Source organism: Rattus norvegicus, chromosome 3 (genome assembly GCF_036323735.1).
Source record: "Rattus norvegicus strain BN/NHsdMcwi chromosome 3, GRCr8, whole genome shotgun sequence".
Taxonomy (NCBI): domain Eukaryota; kingdom Metazoa; phylum Chordata; class Mammalia; order Rodentia; family Muridae; genus Rattus; species Rattus norvegicus.
Genome location: NC_086021.1, coordinates 119,858,568 through 119,878,858, shown reverse-complemented (window position 1 = coordinate 119,878,858; position 20,291 = coordinate 119,858,568). Strand labels below are relative to the sequence as shown.

The 20,291-nt window shown below is 42.7% G+C and overlaps 1 protein-coding gene and 1 pseudogene across 4 annotated transcripts in view; both read right to left on the bottom strand.

Annotated features, from left to right (window-relative positions):
- Aven (apoptosis and caspase activation inhibitor) overlaps positions 1 to 20,291 on the bottom strand; it is a 132,615-nt gene that overhangs the window by 7,151 nt on the left and 105,173 nt on the right. For 2 of the 4 annotated variants that reach the window (XM_039104935.2, XM_063283708.1), the window contains exon 1: positions 6,072 to 8,099. The exons of the other annotated variants lie outside the window; for them this stretch is intronic. In XM_039104935.2, the coding sequence (XP_038960863.1) occupies positions 6,072 to 6,102 (31 nt within the window). In that variant the 5' untranslated portion in view covers positions 6,103 to 8,099. Of the gene's footprint in view, positions 1 to 6,071; positions 8,100 to 20,291 lie in introns of those variants that run through there. 4 annotated transcript variants of the gene reach the window in all.
- Positions 4,686 to 17,855, bottom strand: LOC134486136 (large ribosomal subunit protein eL30-like; annotated as a pseudogene).

Genomic DNA, 20,291 nt, shown 5'->3' with positions numbered 1-20,291 from the left:
TGACAATAAAAAACAAACTCATAGGTGGCACAGAAACAAGAAGTATTTGCAGCACAAAGAGCTATTGTTTCTAATATATACACAGCTTCTGCAAGCCTCTCAGAATATAGCACCCCAAAGAAGAGTAGGACAAGAGAATTCTATATGAAGAAAGATGGCCCCTAACATATATAATAATTAAAAATCAGTCTTGGAGGTTTTTAAAATTAGCCAACAGCTGACTGCTTTATTGAATGTTGTTTTTGTCCTTATTGTGTGGGGGAGGGTATATGAGTGTTTATGGGTACACATGTGTGCACATAAGTGGAAGCCAGAGGTGTCATTCCTCAGGCCGCCCACCTTTTTATTTAAACTAGCTTTACCACTGACTTGGAACTCTCCATACAGCACAGGCTGGCTAGCCAGTGAGATGAGGGGTCTGCGTGCATGCATGCAGGCGTGCATGCGTGCATGTGTGTGTGTTCATAAAACCTCATAGATAATTATAATCAGGATAAGGCTCAATAATAAGGTATGCTGTACTTATTTTTAATATTTCAGAAATTTTAAATACCAACAAGAGTTTGATAATGATTGACTAACTTGTTGTAAATCAATCTTTTTGCAAAAACTAGAAGAACTGCCCTCCCCCATAGACAAATTCCACCTGAAGAAGCCAGAGCACACAATCAAACCTTCCCCAGAGACCTGCACAGGGGTTAAGCTGCCTTCTGGGACTGCTCTCTGCTCTGAGCACTGGCCAGTTCCGCAAGGGATCATGGAGGTTGCGAGCAACATCCCAGGTGGTGTGAAGCTGGTGGAGAGTCTCCCAATCTTCCACACGGGACACAAACTGGGGCTTAGAGCCATGGAGGGACAAGAGTTGCAAAGTCACGGTTTTCAGATAGGGCCCCAGGTCTCTCATGCGAGAAGCAGGACAGAGCTAACACAGGGGCAGCCTCTGTCTATGTCCGATGCCCATTTGAAGTGAGCTCAAGCCTAAGGCTGCAGCCAAAAGGAGGAGGAGGAGGAGCCTGTGCAGGGAGGAAGGAGGAGCCTGTGCAGGGAGTTGGGCGGAACAGCAGCCCAAAGCTACCTGCAATGTATTTATTTAATACAGTTTATTAGAGAGAATGGAAAGCACAAGACGAAGTAGAAAAAGATCCAGAGATTGGCACACTGGTGATATTTCATAATCCACGTCACACATCATAGACAGAAGTAGCTAAAATTCAAAACGGTGACACTCAGCAAGTCTGTTCTGACCCACAGAAAAATCAAGTATGCATAAAGAAATGAAAATTGCATGGCAGAATGAGATATCTGAAACATCGCAATGATATGATTTTTTAAAGATTTGGTTTCGGGGACTTTTTGTTTTTGTTGTTTTTGGTTTTTTCCCAAAGATCTCACAGGGCTAGCAGCCTTGGTCAGTGTTGGGAAAAGCACTTTGCTGTGCAGGCCTGACCTGAGCTCGATTCTTTTTTTTTTTTCCGGAGCTGGGGACCGAACCCAGGGCCTTGTGCTTGCTAGGCAAGCGCTCTACCACTGAGCTAAATCCCCAACCCCCTGAGCTCGATTCTTACATGTGTGTAACATACACATTCCCTCCCTTCTCTCTCCCTCTCCTCACCCGTCCTGCTCCCAGACACAGTCCTCACTCTCTCTCTCACACACACACAACTAACAAAAATCAAATTTAAGCAGTCCTCATTGATAAAGCACATAGAGGCTAATTGCAAATAACCAACTTGGTAAAAGAGGGCACTAGTATAGATCAATGGCTAACCCTTCATTCTCACATTGAAGATGAAAGAGTATTAGCATTTCCAAACTGTGAGCCCCAGGATACAAATTCTTCTAAAATACCTGATTAAATGATTCCTTTTAAATCATACTGTGACGTGTCACACCAGTGTGCTCCTTTCTCACACATCAGGCATGAGGCTGTGGACAGCCAGGCCCTTCTTTAAGTAACAATGTACGGCAGGTCACAGCACAGAGGGGTGTGCCAATGACGAGCTTTGTGACTTACAAGAGATAGTAGGGAAGCCTTACTGCACATTCCAACAACATCCTAATGCAAAACGCAAGACTGAGGCTGTTCTGTAGCCTGCAGAACCCTAAGTCCCATTCTGCAGATAAGAATGCCAGCAATGGCAGGCCTACTAAAGCCAAACATGCTTCTAAAAGCGAAATCTATAGAATCTGCTAAAGCAGCAGGAGGAGGAGTGGTAGGAACAGTACAAGGCAAGAGGCTCCACATTCCTTCTATATGAAAAGCTTAGGAGGCAGTGGTGCTGCTCCCACACTATCAGAGGAAGGCTGAGGATGGAGGATTATGTGTTCAGAGCCAGCCCCACTTAAAAGCTGCAGATCACTCTGCTCTGGTGACACGGTTTTATGTACACACAATAAAAGCTAAGATGTGAGACAGAAATTTTTATTATATTTTGAAAGTCCTTGCTCTATTGCCAACTCCGGTTATCTTCCATAGCCAAAATAAAAAAGGGTTTTCTCAAAATCAAGTAATGGTGCAAAGAATCAAGTATTTGATTATTGCAGGTGTGGGGCAACAACTTTAAGGATGCCTCCAAGAACACTGAAAAGAGAGGCCAAGGAGATGGCTCAGGAGATACGAGAGCTTGTACATGCGCAAGGACAGGAATTCAGATCCAACCGAAATCACCCAAATAAACATGCCCAGCTTCGCATTCTTGCAACCCCAGCACTGAATGCATAGAGATGAGCAAGGCTTTAAGGGCTTGCTGGCTAGACAGCTGGTGAAAACACAGTCAGGGCCAGGTCCTGTGCGCAACCTGGTCTCAAGGAAATCGGGCATGAAGCAGTGAAACAGGACACATGACATCCTCCTCTGGACTCTATACACGCCCCCCATTCACATACACACACCACACACACCACAAACTCACACACACACACACACACACACACACACACACACACACACAAATGAATAAACTGAATAAACAAATCAAAGAGCATTTTCCGCAGTGCACAATGCTTTGATTTCTGAGCTTCCCTGGGTAAAACTGATCACCATCAGACCAATCTCCGCTCCAGGTGCTGATGAGAAGAAAAGCCCTTTTCTACCCACTCTTTGAGAGGACGAAGGCTTAACTATGGAAGAACAGTCCTGCCACCAGGGCTCTATTCTGGCCTGACAGCATCTTGTTCTTCTACCCACCTCAGACGGAGGCTGGTGCCTAGTCAATACCACAAGCCTGTTTGCAGTGCTGTTGTGACCACAGGCATAATTTCACAGCTGTCGATGGGGGAAAGCAACAGGCGACCATGGTGCCGGCACGGTGCCTGCATGGTGCCAGGACAAGACTCAGTAATAAAAACCAGTATTTCAACTAAGCTTACATTGTGTTCAGTTATTTGTAAAACAGATACATAAAATTCTATGACAGCCTTTTGAAATTAGGGTAATCCACTAGTATTGACCCTGAAAGATAACCATCATCTCAATTATAAAAAAATCAACTTGCAGATATATCTGCAATACTAACAAAATGGCCCATGACAACTATATACCTATTTTAAGATCAATTATCTCTTAGGGTAGTAGGATTAAAGAAAATTTTCATCTCTGCAAATATTTTTCCAGTTGAATTTTCCTTTGTCAACCACATTCTATTTTTGGCAGAGAACCAAACAGAACTAAGGGAATCTATGAAAAGGTTAAATATTCTGGAGGGCAGGTGCTAAATCTGTCAGCCCAGAATTTATTATTGTATTAATCAGTTATTCTTTTATTAACTAATAAAGCTCTCTCCACTTTTGCTAGAATTCTCTGAGTTCCACAAAATGAAAACAAATTCTCAATAAATATTTTATTTCTGGTATCCCAATATTTGATATGTTAATGACATTTGAAGGCATGAAAACCTAAACTAAGAAATAAACAGAACTTTGTTTTGGAGAGCACCACAGGCTTCTGAAATAATGCCTAGAGTGTTTTCAAATATATGAGCTTTTATAGAATCCATATATTCCTACAATGACAGTGTTGGTGAAATTGAAGAGGCTCACACAGCCCATTACTGCATTCATGACCAGGGCTCTCACTCTGCTTAACTCCCTAATTTGGAAAACAGGTGTCATGAATAACATACTTGCTAGAATCCCACAGAACCAGGACACTTTCAAAAATCTGCCACATTGTCATGGATAACATTGCTTTGATTTTAAGTTTTCCTTTCAGTCCCATTAACATAACAAAAAAGGCACTTAACACAATCAGAAAGCCTGGACATTCGGGTCAAGCTATAAAGATCACAGAAGGAGGTCTAAAGCTGGGTGTACATGAACTCAGATGGTGAATGTGGAAATCTGTTCAAGCCTCACACTCCATTCCTATCATATGCTCCTGCAATTCCCACAAATGGCATCCTTCTAGATACTATGATTTTTTGTTTGTTTGTTTGTTTGTTCATTTGTTTGGACTTGGAATTACCATACCTGCTGGGGATTAGTCAGGTGCTGTGTATACAAATGCTAAATTTTGAACCCCAAGCTCTATTTACAGTCCCAGGAGTACATTTTCAGGGATAGCAAATGATGTTGTATAAACTTTGCTTACCAATCATCTCTGCATGGTTAAATAAATGTGGCTACAGCCAATCACTAAGGAGAACAGAGGGAGGTGAGACTTCACTTAAGAGGCTGAGGGTTGGAGAGGGGGTAGGGAAGAAGGAAGATTGAGAGGGAGGCCACCCTGAGCTTACGGCCAGGAGGAGAAGTGCATCCTTAGGATAGACTGATGGGCGCGCGCGCGCGCGCGCGCACACACACACACACACACACACACACACACACACACACACACACACACACGAGAGAGAGAAAGAGAGAGAGAGAGAGAGAGAGAGAGAGAGAGAGAGAGAGAGATTGATTTTTGTTTTAAAGAATTTTAAAGGGCTGGAGAGATGGCTCAGTGGTTAAGAGCACTGACTGCTCTTCCAGAGGTCCTGAGTTCAAATCCCAGCAACCACATGGTGGCTCACAGCCATCTGTAATGAGATCCGATGCCCTCTTCTGGTGTGTCTGAAGACAGTGACAGTGTACTCATATAAAATGGGAATAATAAAGTTAAGCATTAAAAAAAAGAATTTTAAAAAGCGAGTTAGTTACAAGACTTTTTCGTCTTTCCAAGGAACATACTGATTGCCCTTATATATTAGACAGTTAAGTAAATGGTGGCTGGAACATCTATTTTTCTACAAAACTAGAAAGACGAACCCAGCTCTACAAAAATGTACAACGAAATAAAACATGTGAAACACTTAAAAAAAAGAAAAAAGGATAGGCTGATGGAACAAAGGGAGCCTGATCAAGACTCAAACAGCAAGTAGCTTGGGGGGTTGGGGTGCATATAGAAAAACAGAATAGGGATAGTCACCCAGTAATTGTGGTAACCTGATTTTTAAAAATCAAAGGACTCAGTCTCAAGTACTAGCGGGCTGGCCAGGTCATACTAAACACTAATAGAGTTATTAAATACCACTTCCAACAGCACATCCCCAGCTACTGACTTGACCCCCATCCCATGTTTTACTAGCTCTGGACAAGCATTTCCCTGAAGCTCCATCCCTGCCCCTTGTTATAGCCATCCCTTACCCTCAACCCAGATCTAGAGTCTAATAAATCACAAGTGAACACTATAGGCTGACAAAGGTCCCACAGGGAACAGAAGGCCAAATGATCTCCACAATGGTTACCATGGAGATGGAAGGCCCTAGTTCTTCTCTCTGAAAGTTCCTATCTGTGAAACATTGCAGTATTTGGAAAACCAGAGTAAATCTTAAGTCCACAAACTCACACACATCAATCCAAGAAAGAGTTCAGCCTATAAGGCATAAAAATTCTTAACAGTCTCAATTTTTAACATTTTCAGATTTACAATTTAAATATGGATGTCTTTCAGTGTTGAAACTAAAACAGAATAGCACCTAATGTTGTTACAGTGAAGGAGACAATACAAGCCATTAAAAGTTAGGTCAAGGTATTTAAGCAAGAAAGTCACTCTTTCCTGCCCAACCGTGAGCTACAGTTAGCTTTCTCACCAGCTGTGGGGCGTCCACAGCCCCTGAGCATCAAATGTCCACATTGACGTTACATACAGGATGTGCCTATTTTTCCAGCACCCCTAGAGACCAGCTCTCATCTGCATGGAATACGTGGGGGGACCACAGGGAGCCGGAGAGTCTTGTGGAACTCTAGACTGAGAGAAGGATGCTGCTGCTGCCATTCTGGAACTTAGAATGCAGTTACGTTCCTGCAAACTATTGGTGAAATACTTCTGTGCTCTGTATCACTGCTGACAACATGGAAATTTCTTTAGACCAATCATTTTTACAAGAAAGCCAACATCGAAGCCCGGCACAGCACTCCAAGAGAAGAGTAAATAATCTGAGAAGACGGAATAAGAGAATCCAAAGAACTTCGGGCAGAAAGAAGTAGGGGAGGACAATGGGGTCAAACAAAAGCAAGGTATAATGGCTGACATGCATAAAACTGTCATCATGAGGCCAGTGAGGTGGCTCGGTGATAAAACGCTTGTGTGTAGAAGCCTGACACCCTGAGTTTAATACTCACAATCTCCTTAGAGGTGAAAGTAGAAAATGAGGTACAAAGCTGTCCTCTGACCTCCACACATGTGCCATGGTATCATATATCATGATCACATCATATATAATACATGATAATATTAATAAAATTTAAATGTTATAAACTCACTATTCTGTATGCTGACAAAAACATATAATATATTATATATAAATTTTGTCCCCCTAAAGTTTATTTGTATTTCCTCCATAACCTAACACCCGCAGAACTAACTTTGACCCTAATACCACCGATGCTAACTTGATTGGTTACCTCAGCTGATAAAAGCCATCATGTCAATAAGCAGAAGTTTCAGACCTAACAATTGATGCACACTGCTCAAACATAAAAAATGCCAATGCTTACACAGGAAAACACAGTTATAGGAAAGGAATCTAATCCATTCATTCAACAAAACTACACAGTTAGACATGAAAGGGTGCTGCTCCACAGAAGAAACCTGAATAGTTTAATGCCGGCCTGAAGTGAGGTCATGAACACATAATCAACTACAGAAAGACAGCAAGAAGGACCATGTTGCTGTGGAGGAGAAGGTAACCCAAGGCGTGCAGAGGTAGGGGAGGCTTCCTAGAATAAGGTGAAGCCTTATTTGAAAGATGACAGAGGGAAAAAACACTAGGAAAACGTAATAAGAAGCAGAGCCTAAGTCAGAAGCGGGATGCAGCTACCGGAGCCATACAAGCATTGGTGTTCCTAGAACATAAAGCATGACAGGATGGCCAATGGACAAAGTTACAGACGGTGAGAGCATTAGGGCTGTGAAGGCATCATATTAATGTTGATATGAAAAACAACCCCAGATTACTATTTTGTAGTTCACAACTAATATTCATGTGCGCTGTCATTGCTATTCCTATGATCTGCAATGTAAGGTCTGTCTGCACAACACCTTGGGAGTTGAGATACTTTTCAGGACTTTTCACAGGTACTTAGGAGCCATTACTTGAAAATATGTCTCAGAAAAGTCATTTTATATTTGAACACTTCTGTTGTTGTGGTTTGATTCTTTCTTTTTAGTGCTGGGTATGGGACCCAGGGCAGAACTGTTGGCTTTCCTGCTCAGATGGGATGGTGTCCTGGGACTCAGAAGGCCGGGAACCACACAGCTCTGAGGTGGGACAGTGTCCCAATGAAGTGACATCCTGAGACATGGGAACTTGGGAACCACACAGCTCTGAGAGGAAGTCTCCTCAGCAGAGGCATTGCAGCTCCCAGGGGAGGGGATCCCCAGCTGAGCTGAGGAGCTCAGGAGCCTCAGCCCTGCTCCACTTCCTCCCTGCTCCCCTTTTCTTCACAGCTTCTGATGACAGTCACACCAGGCAGCAAATCCCATAAAAGAGATTTATTGGGCGGGTCCAGGGAGAGGAGGAATGAATCCAGGAGTGTCTGCCTCTGCTCCTGGGAGGGGGCACACTGCAGGAACTGAGCAAACACAGCCTTTATAATAGGGCTTCTTGCGGGAGGGAGGGAGGGAGGGAGGGAGAGAGGGAGGAGTAGCAATGCTTTCTGGGGCAGAGATTCCCATGGTAACAGTTGAGATTTCAAGTTCTGAGGTTGGGGGCGCTCAAGGGACTTTCGGGGATTGGTGGCTTTTGTTCAGATTTTTCACCTAAAATTAGCATAATCCTATTGAGGGGCTGGAGATGACCTTTGTGACTGTCACAGAGACTGGAAAGCAGTTATGACAGTTGGGGAGATCTGGGGGACGGGCCTGGCCATTTTTCTGCCTTGAGGGTTATAAAGTTTACAAAATATACAAAGTTTACAAAGGGAGTCCATGAATTCTCTTGAATGGCATGAATAGCCAACAAGAACTGTATCACTGGCCCCATTTCCCAGAATTCTATATTAGAATATCAAAATCTATTCAAATAACAAAACCATAAAATGGATATCATTTCACTACAGCAGGAAAAGACTTTAAATGGTATAAAAGGTAAAATTTTTAAACTTTAAAGCCATATTATTCAAAAATGGTGGATTTGTGTATTTTCAATTACTTGGTCAAGGTCTATTTAGTATGAGGTGGCCTTGAACTCACAATCCTCCTGCCTCAGCTTTCTCAATGCTGGGATCAAAGGTATGTGTATATACTTGGCCTCTGTGTTACCTTTAATCCCAGTCAGTATAATAAAACTATTCTTTCCAATTATCATTTCTGTCCATACCCACTGGGTGTTTATGTTTTATTACCCTCCCTCTTGGCATGAGAATTCTGTTTTGGAAATTATTAGTAGACTAATTAAAAGGCTCACACTTCCTTGGCTACATCTATCTCACATATTCATCTAAGTTAATTACGTGTTTCTCTACCTCTTCCCTCTAGTCAACTCAATGAGTGTGAGTGAGCTCCTACAAGCAGGGAAAGTCAGTACTAACTTTCTCATCTCAGTGTGCTGTTTGCTTTTGGAAAACACTATTTTACTAGGCTGTGATTTTAATGAGCAAATGTTATCCAAGGTCATTTGAATTTTAAGAGATTTTTGATTAGGCTTCCTGTCAAAAATCAGAGCACACTGTAGTTTCCACAGCTACCAATTTGCTATAGAGTGTCAAGGTAAGTCCCCAAATGGTGTGCCAGAGTGGCCCTACTCTGGTGACATTCATGCATCACTAACAATATCTAGGTTTCATATCTTATTACAAAGTTTCATTTAGAGTTTCTAGGCAGGCTTTGCCAGAGTTACAGTATTATTCGCAACTCTGCCTTTGTGAGCGACCCATCTCCTGTTTCCCATGGAGTCAAGATCTCTGCACGTTGTACACACTGCAGTCTACCATATATTTCGGGGACTACTGCAGTACCTTGCACTACTGCAGACAGTTAGAAACTGTGCTTACTCCATAAATCTATGTGAGGAAGAATAAATGAGCCAGTGAATGAATGTACAGTTCTAAGACTAAACCAAAGAAATGACTCTATGTGCCATAAAGGGGTAGGCAATGGAGAAATAGGAAGAAAAAACTGCATTTTCATGAGGTTTGCTGAATATGTAACAGAAATGTAAAATACAGAATTATGTTTGCAATCAGAACTTTCTGAGGTTGAGGACTTCAGATGAGAACAAGTGGGAGAGGGTGAAAGATGGCGGAGGTCTTCAGTTGCAGTTGCTCTTAAATGGCTCTCAAAAATAACGAGGAGAAACTAGAGATATCCTGAGGCATGAATATTTAGTGATGACTACTGAAGTCAGTACTCCCAACCTGTAAGATAGCAAGCAATGGACCAGTTGTTAAAGGGAGTTACAATGAATCTAAGATACGGAAAGGCATGGCTTTAAAAATATCCTATTTGTTCATAATAAACAAGCTTTAGAAATTCCTCCTAGGAAAATTTTAATATATAGGAAGAGATTTATACAAGCAGGAGCCTTGCTTACATTAGAAGGCAGAATGTCCCTCAGGCCTGTCTGCTTTTTGAAGTGCTGTTTGCAGTGCATAATGATCCCATTTAAATTCTTTTTTAAAGTTCCTGTTTGTTCTTTTTGTATCTCACATTTCCTGAACGAGAGCTGGGGTCACCACTGTGTGGAGCAATGCACCATGAACAGACATGGAGCTGTGGGAACTGTGGGCGCACCTGCAGTGTGCCCCCCTTGCTCTAAGCTGCACCTGATGAGCAGCTCAGACTCAAACCAAATGTGCCACAAACCAACATTAACTGGAAGCACAGGGTCCCGGTTCCGCACCCACATGCATGTTCCTTCTCAAGGCTCCTCAGGAAAAGAATGGGAAAGAAAGCACCCTGGTGCCAAGGGCTCTTCCACAGCCCTCAAGCAGTTCCGAGAATGGAGGCTGAGAGCAGCTGTGACCCCTCGAGTAAGGTGAGGGGACCATTGGTGACACTGAGGCCCAGTGAAGGGTTAATGAGCAAACAGCACACGAGAGTGTCAAGACTTCCAGCAGGCAAAGCAAAGAAAGCTGCAGATCCACAGGACAGAAGGAAGCTACAGGGCTGTCAGTCTTTCCTATAAACGGTCTTCAAGATTCACAGACCAGCATCAAGCTAAGGTCTGAGCACTGTATTTTTGACACATATTCCCCTAAACTGGAATAAAGAATAAAATACATACTGGATGTATCTTTTGTATGGTGCTGTATTTTCCAGCCTACAATGTAGTTACATACTTTTACATAAATGTGTACTACATCTATCGCATAGGACAAGAAGCTGGGAATGCAGAGAGAGGCACCAAGTAACACAGAATTTATATTCTAAGTGCTTACTGAGACTTACTGCTGCTGCTGCCGCTGCTGGTGATGATGGTGGTGGTGGTGGTGGTGGTGGTGGTGGTGGTGGTGATGGTGATGGTGATGGTGATGGTGATGGTGATGGTGATGGTGATGATGAGGCAGGTCTCAATATGCAGCTCTGCTGGTCTGAAGCTCACTACATACATCAGGCTGCACTTGTGACAACCTTTCTGCCTCTGCTAAAGTTTCAGGGGTGCTGCCACCACACACTTTTTGACAAAAAAAAATATTTAAATAAATTTGGCTATTTCATAAAATCTGTATCTTTTCTACTTATGTGCATAATTTTTAATGGGAAATGATATCTTCTTAGTATGTATTAACATTACTTTTCCCATGTGCACATGTGTTTATGTGTATACATGTTCATGTGTATATATGGCTGTAAAGACATGTATGCATATTTTATGAGCATTTGTGTGGAGACCAGAGGTGGAAGTTGAATATCTTCCTCTTTACCTCTTTACCTTGGATTCTGAGGCAAAGTCTCATTCAACCTAGGACCTACAAGCTCAGGGAACCATGGCCTGCCTTTCTGGCACCGGGACTGCAGGGACTGTCTATGGTGCCACTTTGCCTGCGGGTGCTGGGGGGCCCGAAACCAGGGCCTCCTGTTTACACAGCAGGCAATTCACCAGCTGCTTCCCTCAGCCCCTTATAAAGTGTGTTCTGTAATTATACAGAGATATAAAAGCCTTCCTATTACAGAGAGGGAGGGGGAGGGGGAGAAGAAGGGAAGGGAAAAGGGGTAGAGAAAGAAAAAGGAAGAAAGCAAACTAAAAGGAGGGAGCAACTGGATAGTGTAACGAGGAAGACTTTTCACACTGTTTTCTTTTGTGCAGACCCTGGATTCCAAACATTTGGTGTTTGTATGCATGGATATATGCATTTGTGCATGAGTGTGTGTGTGTGTGTGTGTGTGTGTGTGTGCGTGTGTGTGACTACGTTGGTATGAGACAGGAAAACAGCCTATATGAGACTATCTGGACAACAGAGGCCCTACAGGAGTTGGGGAGAGGGAGAGGGGACAGATGAATATGAACAGTGTCTGACATATACCTATAACAATCCACCATGACATTCATTTACCCAATATGTTTTAAAAATAAAAATAAAAGGTTTGATTTAAAAGTTAAATGAAGGGTCCCCAATGGAGGAGTTAAGAGAGATGACTGAAGGAGATGAAGGGGTTTGCAACGCATAGGGAAAACAACAATATCACCAACCAGACTCCCAAGAGCTCCCAGGGACTAAACTACCAACAAAACAGTACACATGGAGGACCCAGGGCTCCAGATGCATGTGTAGCAGAGGATGGCCTTGTCAGACATCAATGGGAGGAGAGGCCCTTGGTCCTGGGAAGGCTCAATGCCCCAGTGTAAGGGAGGCAGGAGTGGGTGGGTGGGTGGGAGAGCACCCTCATAGAAGCAGGGGAGGGAAGAAGGGATAACACTTGAAATGTAAATAAATAAAATATCCAATAAAAAAAGTTAAAGGAATATAATGCTGTTTTAAGTTTATTCAGTTGTTTATAATGTATTCCAAGTTTCCACAAAAGTACTTCCTAAGCTGAATTTTCTTAGATGCTAATTGTTATGTGTAACCTGTGAGATTAAAAGGTAATACCTAAACAGGTGGTGATGGCATGTGCCTTTAATCCCAGCACTCAGGAGGCAGAGGCAGGCAATTTCTGTGAATTTGAAGACATCCTTGTCTACAGAGCTAGTACCAAGACAAGCAGAGCTACACAGAGAAACCCTGTTTCAATATATATATTTATTACTTTATGTTTCATAAAACAATGTGTTTCAATCCTGCCTTCTGGGCGTAGCATATCTAGAGCTATTCGAACTCCCCACATAGACATGCACTTCAATCAGGCCTGGGGCTGGTGAGCTGCGTCAGTTGGTAAAGGAACTACCATGTTTTCTTAACCTGAGTTCAATGCCGAGGATCCACACAATGGAAGGAGAGGACTACTTCCCACAAACTGTTCTCTGACCATGACGTACACAAAGGTGTATATCCTGCCCCTACAGTAATAAGACAAACAAATTAATAAAAAGATATTTAACTCAAATCTCAATCCTAACAGATTTTCTGTCTTAGAGGCTTACCCTACTGTTTCAATTGTTGTTTTCCTTTCGTTCCCATTTTCTCCCTCACATATACTGTTTGAATGTAAACACATTTCACTCTGTATTACTAGTTGCCTGGTATCAGTCCCATCTATTTCTTAATTGAATTTTTATATCTATATCCTAGCTGGTTTATCTATGTCCAACATAACCTCAGGGTCTCAGCAATTCAACCTGAGAAGCAGAACAGTTTTATCTCTACTTTAAAAATAAATGAAGCAAGGTATTGCTACATTGCCCAAGCTAACCTTACACTCATAATCCCCCTGCCTCAGCCTTCCAAGTGCTAGAATCGAAGGTGCACACCACCACAGATGGCTTGACAAGGAGTTTTTAAACACAGACATCTGATCCAGACAGCCTCTTTCTTAAACGTCTCTTCAGTTAATACTGTGTTCACTTTAGATGAAGTATAGTATAACTCCTATTTCCAGCCAAGACTGAGAACAGGGTGAAATGTATCTTCCCACTGAAGAATAACAAATGTAGAGGAATTTTAATCTATCAACAGCTTTGGCAAGGGATCACATCCAAAGGTATGATCTGGCTAAAATGCAGGCATGCCACACACCTTTGATCCCTCTGGCTGGAACACACATGCCTTTAGTACATACCTTTAATCCCAAACAACGATGTCCAATTGAGGGGTAGACAAAGTGATCAGAAAATGGTTTGACGGAATGAGTCAGAGATAGGACACACCCAGTCTCTCACAAGGACATGAAGGAGAGTGAGTCAAAACAGAGCAGTGAAAGAGAGTCAGTTTAGAGAGCTCAATCCAGTTTTGCTCAGTTCAGTCAAGAGCAGTTCAGTTAATGCAGTTCAGAGGCAGTCTTTCTAAGCAGAGCAATTCAGTCAGAACCCAAGAGAAGCCAATTTGAATCAGTCAGCTTCGAGAGGAGTTTGAACCAGAACAACTGAGTTGAACCAGCCAGCCAGAGTTCAGAAAGAGCAAGAAAAGGTGAGTTTATTCAGCAGTAAGTCTCTGGGGCTGAAACATTCTAGCCCTAGATTAGCAGATGGAGGCTAAAATCTGAAGGCTTAAAGGTCTGGGCCTGCAGAAAATTAAACTGTACAGAGACTAGAAGCTTCCAGGCCTAGTCCTACGCCTAGGGATAGGAATAGATAGATAGAAATGCTCTGGGCTCAGCCCAAACTGTGTACTTGTAAAGCTTGAATATAGCTCTCATCTCATCACTTCACCTGAAGAAATAAAACATTTACATTTGCATGCAAACAGAAAGCTGACTGAAATAAGACATTCAGGATATTGTAAAAGCATTTCTTGCTGTGACATAGGCATAAGAAACCATGTTCACGCAAAGTTCAGCAGACTCCATAGAATGACAGAAGTAGGAACTGAGGGGAAGCACAGAAACAAGAGCCTATGTGACACAGCAAGACAGTGCAGAGGTGCTGCCATCTTGTATCTTGCTGAGGCCATTTCAGGTTTAACTAGACTTTGATCTCCTTGATGGAGAACCCCGTGGAAAATTACTAACTCCCCTCTAGGAACCCAAGGTCAAGAAGGACCAGTGAAGTTCTCTTAGCTTCCATTAAATGGCCTGGTTCCGTAAAGCTCCCTGCTGCAGCTGCCAAGCAAGATGCCAATACTGGTTTTTAGCTTCAAAAACCCTGTGCCCTGGACACTCATGATCACACCTGGGTCACCAAATACTTGAGTATAATCCCGGCCAGCTAGAAAAAAAGACTTTCAGCTGGCCGACAGGTCATCTCTAGTGACGCCTGTAACACATTACTACTGAAAAGAATGCCTGCCATGAGGAACCTATGAACCAAAGGTCCTGGATTCCAGGAATGCTTCCCTCAAGTACTCTGAAGATCACTAAACACAGCCAAGAATCAGACACCATTCACGGGCAGAGAAAAACACACACACACAAAGGGGCTGTGGAAAATGGTGTCAAACTCTCAGTCAACACCACGAAGAATGCCTTTCCACAGTCATTTTGTGAAAGACACAATTCATGAGGCATTCTATATGCAAAAAGACCTTGCTATACTGGTAATTCTATCCTAAATACTGATCTGGTTCTGCTCAATCAATATGAAAAAAAAAAAAACCCCAAATGCTTAAACTATTTTAAAGAAGCTTGTTTGTGCTCCAGAACAAAATTACATACTAATAAGAAAACAAAATCATAAAGCAACCAACAAAGGAAAACTCACCCTTCTGACACACATTCAAAGATTGCCTGTCCCCTGAAACTACCCAACCTGCAAAGAGGCTGGAAAATATGACCTGAACTAAAAAGAACGGCCAGTCAACTGAAACTGGGCCAGGACAGGCAGACAGACAGACAGACAGACAGACAGACAGACAGACAGACAGACAGAGGAAGGAGCGAGGGAGGGAGGAAGGGAGGGAGGGGAAGGACAGGACAAGACAAAAATGTCCCATGCTGTCTTGCATTCATCTGTTTCTTCTGGCTGAAATGCTCAGCTACTCAGTGTTGTGTAAGGAGCTGTTCCCATTTGAAGTGTTTAATACCCACAGTGTAAACACCTACCTAGACCAATTTCAGATTATCAATAGTACAACCATCAGCTTGCAGAGTTCTTGATATTTTTTTTTAAAGGAGCTCTGGCAAAGTTTTATTAAAGGAAAACTTTCTTGTTTACTTCTCACCAGTCTGTTCTGGCATACTTCTAATAATATCAGAGTCACCTGGGTCGATGATAGCCAGTGTGCATGCTCTGGAGTGTTTTCCACACGCTGTGCCCAATTCAATATTATTGCCAATGTAGTGACGGACACCAGTGTTAGCCAACATGGCATAGTATTCTATTTCAGATTTCCTCAAAGCTGGTCAGTTGTTGGTGAGGATAACCAGCATCGCTTTGCTTTGTCTGACCATCTTCAGAGTCTGTTTGTACTCCAGTACTACTTTCCACTTTTCATAACAAGTTGGAGCCTAGAGTTGATCAACTCCAGAAGCTTTTTCATCTTCTTTGCAGCCACCATCTTCTTGCCTTAGGTGCAGGACAACCTCTGACCAAGAGCAGATGCCAAGATCGAGTTCTTGAATTTTAAATCATATGCTGTATTCACCTTTCCCAGTGAAGCCCAATCAATAACCTTCATATCTCAGACATCAGTTCCTCTGGAGAACATTCTATGAACCTCCAAATCTAAGTTAAATTCCTGAGTTAAGTTCTTCCTCTGGGCTCCCATAATATATTGTGCATACACTACCATGGCACTTAGGATATTTTACTATTATGTGTTTGATTCTTGAGTCCTAATTGGGAAGATAAGCCTATGAATTACTCTACCTGCAGAGCACTTCCACAGTAACAAATGGGATGACACACTCTTCGCTGAGCAAACAATACAATGGAGCAGCACTGATAGGTGTAACACAGACAAATCTCTAGTGCATTATACATGTGAAAGACACGAATGCAGGTACCGTACGATTCCGTTTATATTACACTCTGAAAGTGACAAGCTTATAAATCCATGGTCACTAGGAAAGACCTGCAAAGAAGCACGAGAGAGAGAACTTTAGCTGGATAAAAATGACTGTGAAAGGGCAACAGCAGGATAACCAGGAGGAGTCAGGTGAGGAGCCAATGTGCCACCGAAGCCAGAGACCTCGAACCAGACCAGTGACTCACTGCAACAAGCATTTGCTAGTGATGATGTGTGGACAGAGGGGTATTCTGTGGGACATACTGTGACACACTAAAGCTCCCACTAGGAGATGTTTTCTATATTTTGTTTGTCCGTGTTATTTTGGGGGTAGGTTGCAAGGACAGAAGGCAGATACAAGGAGGCAGGGAGATGAACAAGACTAGGACAACTCACAGAGAATTAATGAAAAGATTTTAAAAATTGTGCTGCTGTAAAGAGAGGTAACAAGCTCTCTGATGTTGTTTTAACATTGATTGAATGGCTTGGATGAGGACTCTGGTGCCAACAGTCAGAGTTCCTGTACCTCATGTCAGTTATCTGAATCCAATGACACCTGCTTCAGTCCACATTTCATCACCTACTTGAGGTGATCTTAAGCTGGCAGCAATCCCATAATGCATGTATCTTCTAGAAAAGAGAAGCAATCTGGAAAATATCATCCTGAGTGAGCTAACCCAATCACAGAAAGACTCACATGGTATGCACTCATCGATAAGTGGCTATTAGCCCAAATGCTTGAATTACCCTAGATGCCTAGAACAAATGAAACTCAAGACGGATGATCAAAATGTGAATGCTTCACTCCTTCTTTAGAAGGGGAACAAGAATACCCTTGGCAGGGAATAGAGAAGCAAAGATTAAAACAGAGACAGAAGGAACACCCATTCAGAGCCTGCCCCACATGTGGCCCATACATATACAGCCACCCAATTAGACAAGATGGATGAAGCAAAGAAGTGCAGACCGACAGGAGCCGGATGTAGATCGCTCCCGAGAGACACAGCCAGAATACAGCAAACACAGAGGCGAATGCCAGCAGCAAACCACTGAACTGAGAATAGGACCCCCGCTGAAGGAATCAGAGAAAGGACTGGAAGAGCTTGAAGGGGCTCGAGACCCCATATGTACAACAATGCCAAGCAACCAGAGCTTCCAGGGACTAAGCCACTACCTAAAGACTATACATGGACTGACCCTGGGCTCCAACCTCATAGGTAGCAAAGAATGGCCTAGTAAGAGCACCAGTGGAGGGTTGGGGATTTAGCTCAGTGGTATAGAGCGCTTGCCTAGGAAGCGCAAGGCCCTGGATTCGGTCCCCAGCACCGACAAAGAAAAAAATAAAAAAAAAATTAAAAAAAAAAAAGAGCACCAGTGGAAGGGGAAGCCCTTGGTCCTGCCAAGACTGAACCCCGAGTGAACGTAATTATTGGGGGGAGGGCGATAATGGGGGGAGGATGGGGAGGGGAACATCCATATAGAAGGGGAGGGGGAGGGGCTAGGGGGATGTTGGCCTGGAAACTGGGAAAGGGAATAACATTCTAAATGTAAATAAGAAATACTCAAGTTAATAAAAAAAAAGAAAGAAAGAAAGAAAGAAAGAAAGAAAGAAAGAAAGAAAGGAAGGAAGGAAGAAAGGAAGAAAGGAAGAAAGAAAAGAGAAGCAGACACCCGTAGATCCCAGTTAAACCTCTGAATTATCAGAGAAGATGGGCCTGCTCTGTCTTGTACTCCTTGTCTTTAAAATGAGCACTGTGTGCTTTGTTGTGGTTGTTTGAACAAAATGACGTAGAAGTCACAGACAAACTGTACTCATATAAACCGCATGCCTCTTAAGGGTCAGCTTAACTCAACATAAACTACTGCTTCAATAACGAATTCATTTCTCTGTCAAAAGCTGAAATGAGACAGCATGAGAATACAGCCAGACTCTTAGTGAGCTAGCATTAAGTCAATATAGAAGAGTCGATATCGGGTAAATACACTGTATTAGTTTCCTAGGTTCACCTTAAAACCACACCACCAAAGTGTCTTGAAACAACAGAACTCTATGTTCTAGAGGCTGGAAGTCTGCTCTTGACGGGTTGGAGGGCCGTGCGCCTGGAAGGCTCGAGTGGGACTCCTTCTTCCAACTTCATAGTAGTCAGTACTACCAGCATCCATGATAGCCCATCCGTTGGGTTCTAACAGTCCAGTCACTTGCCTGTGCCCTTCACCACTGTTGTCTGGGGCCAAACCTCACTCTTTCTTGAGGACACCAGTCATTGGACCAGAGTCCACCTATCTAGGGTTTCTATTGCTGTGATGAAACACCATGACCAAAGCAACTTGGAAAGTAATTGGTCTAGTTGACTTACAATTCTATGGCACTGTTCATCATCAAAGGAAGTCAGGACAGGAACTCAAATATGGCATGAACCTGGAAGGAGAAGCTGATACAGAGGCCATGAAGGGGTGCCATTTACTGGTTTGCTCATTATGGGCTTGCTTATAGAACCTAGGATCACCATCCCACAATGGGATGGGTCCCTCCCCATATCAATCACTAAAAATGAAAATGCCAACAGCCAGCTCTTATGGAGGCATTTTCTCAATTGAGATTCTCTCTTTTCAGATAACTCTAGCTTGTGTCAAGTTGCCATAAGACTCACTAGCCTAGCCCACTGCCCTAATCCTACATGACCTCATCCTCACAACATTTGCAGAGAATGTCAAAAAGAATAGGGACTAGAGGGCTGGAGAGATGGCTCAGCGGTTAGGAGCACTGACTGCTCTTCCAGAGGTCCTGAGTTCAAATCCCAGCAACCACATGGTGGCTCACAACCATCTGTAATGAGATCTGGTTCCCTCTCCTGGTGTGTCTGAAGACAGCTACAGTGTACTTATAAATAAATAAATCTTTAAAAAAAAACTTTTAAAAGAATAGGGACTAGAACATGAAAATACCTTTTTATAAGAATACTTTTGAACCCACTACACAAACAACTAGTTAAACATGCAAAAATAGGACAAACAGAACAAATGGTGAATGAAATACAATGGCACAGAGCTCTAGAGAGTCAGGGGAGGACTGCCTGAGGAGAAGTCAGGGAAGGCCCAGGAGAACAGAAGTCGGGACCTACTATACAGAGGACAGAACTGTTACAATCTTACAAAAGAGGCAGGCAGGCCAGCAGGGCTGATAACCAGGGAGAGGTCTGTATTAGTTTCCTCCTTAGTTGGGACTTAACAACTGACAAAAGCAAGTTATGTCAGGGAGATATATTTTGGCTCAAGTATCAATGCTCAAACTCAATTCTCTCTATTGAGTAGTATCTGGCTACTGTGTGGCAATAGAACCAGGTGAATGGTCCCAAAGAAACTGAATGAACTGGATTAGGGCTTCATTCAGCTGCTGGGACAGTTCCCACCTGAAATGGCATTGATCTAGAAGTACTTGTTTGCTTCACTGCAAGCCGTTTCAGCTATTAACTGACTCTCAGAAAAGTTAATAATGTTTCTTAATTACAGAGCAACTGTTCTCCCAGGTAATTCTTTTCTATAAAAGTATGCTCCAAAAGTGTATAACATATTCTTTTACGTTAAAAATGAAAGATCTTCAAATTACAGCATGTTTGATTTTTTTACACACAAGGACAAAGTCATGTGTGGATAAAGACAGAGAACAGAGAATCTAAATAATTAGCAGTTCTACTGAAACTCACAGTGAGAATGCCAAGGCCACAACTGTGCGTGCATTCTTGTCTTAGCATCTAGATCTGCATTTATAAAGCAGGGCCCCCACATTCCCCCTGAGCTCTTTACTAGGACTGTATAGTTATAATTCTATT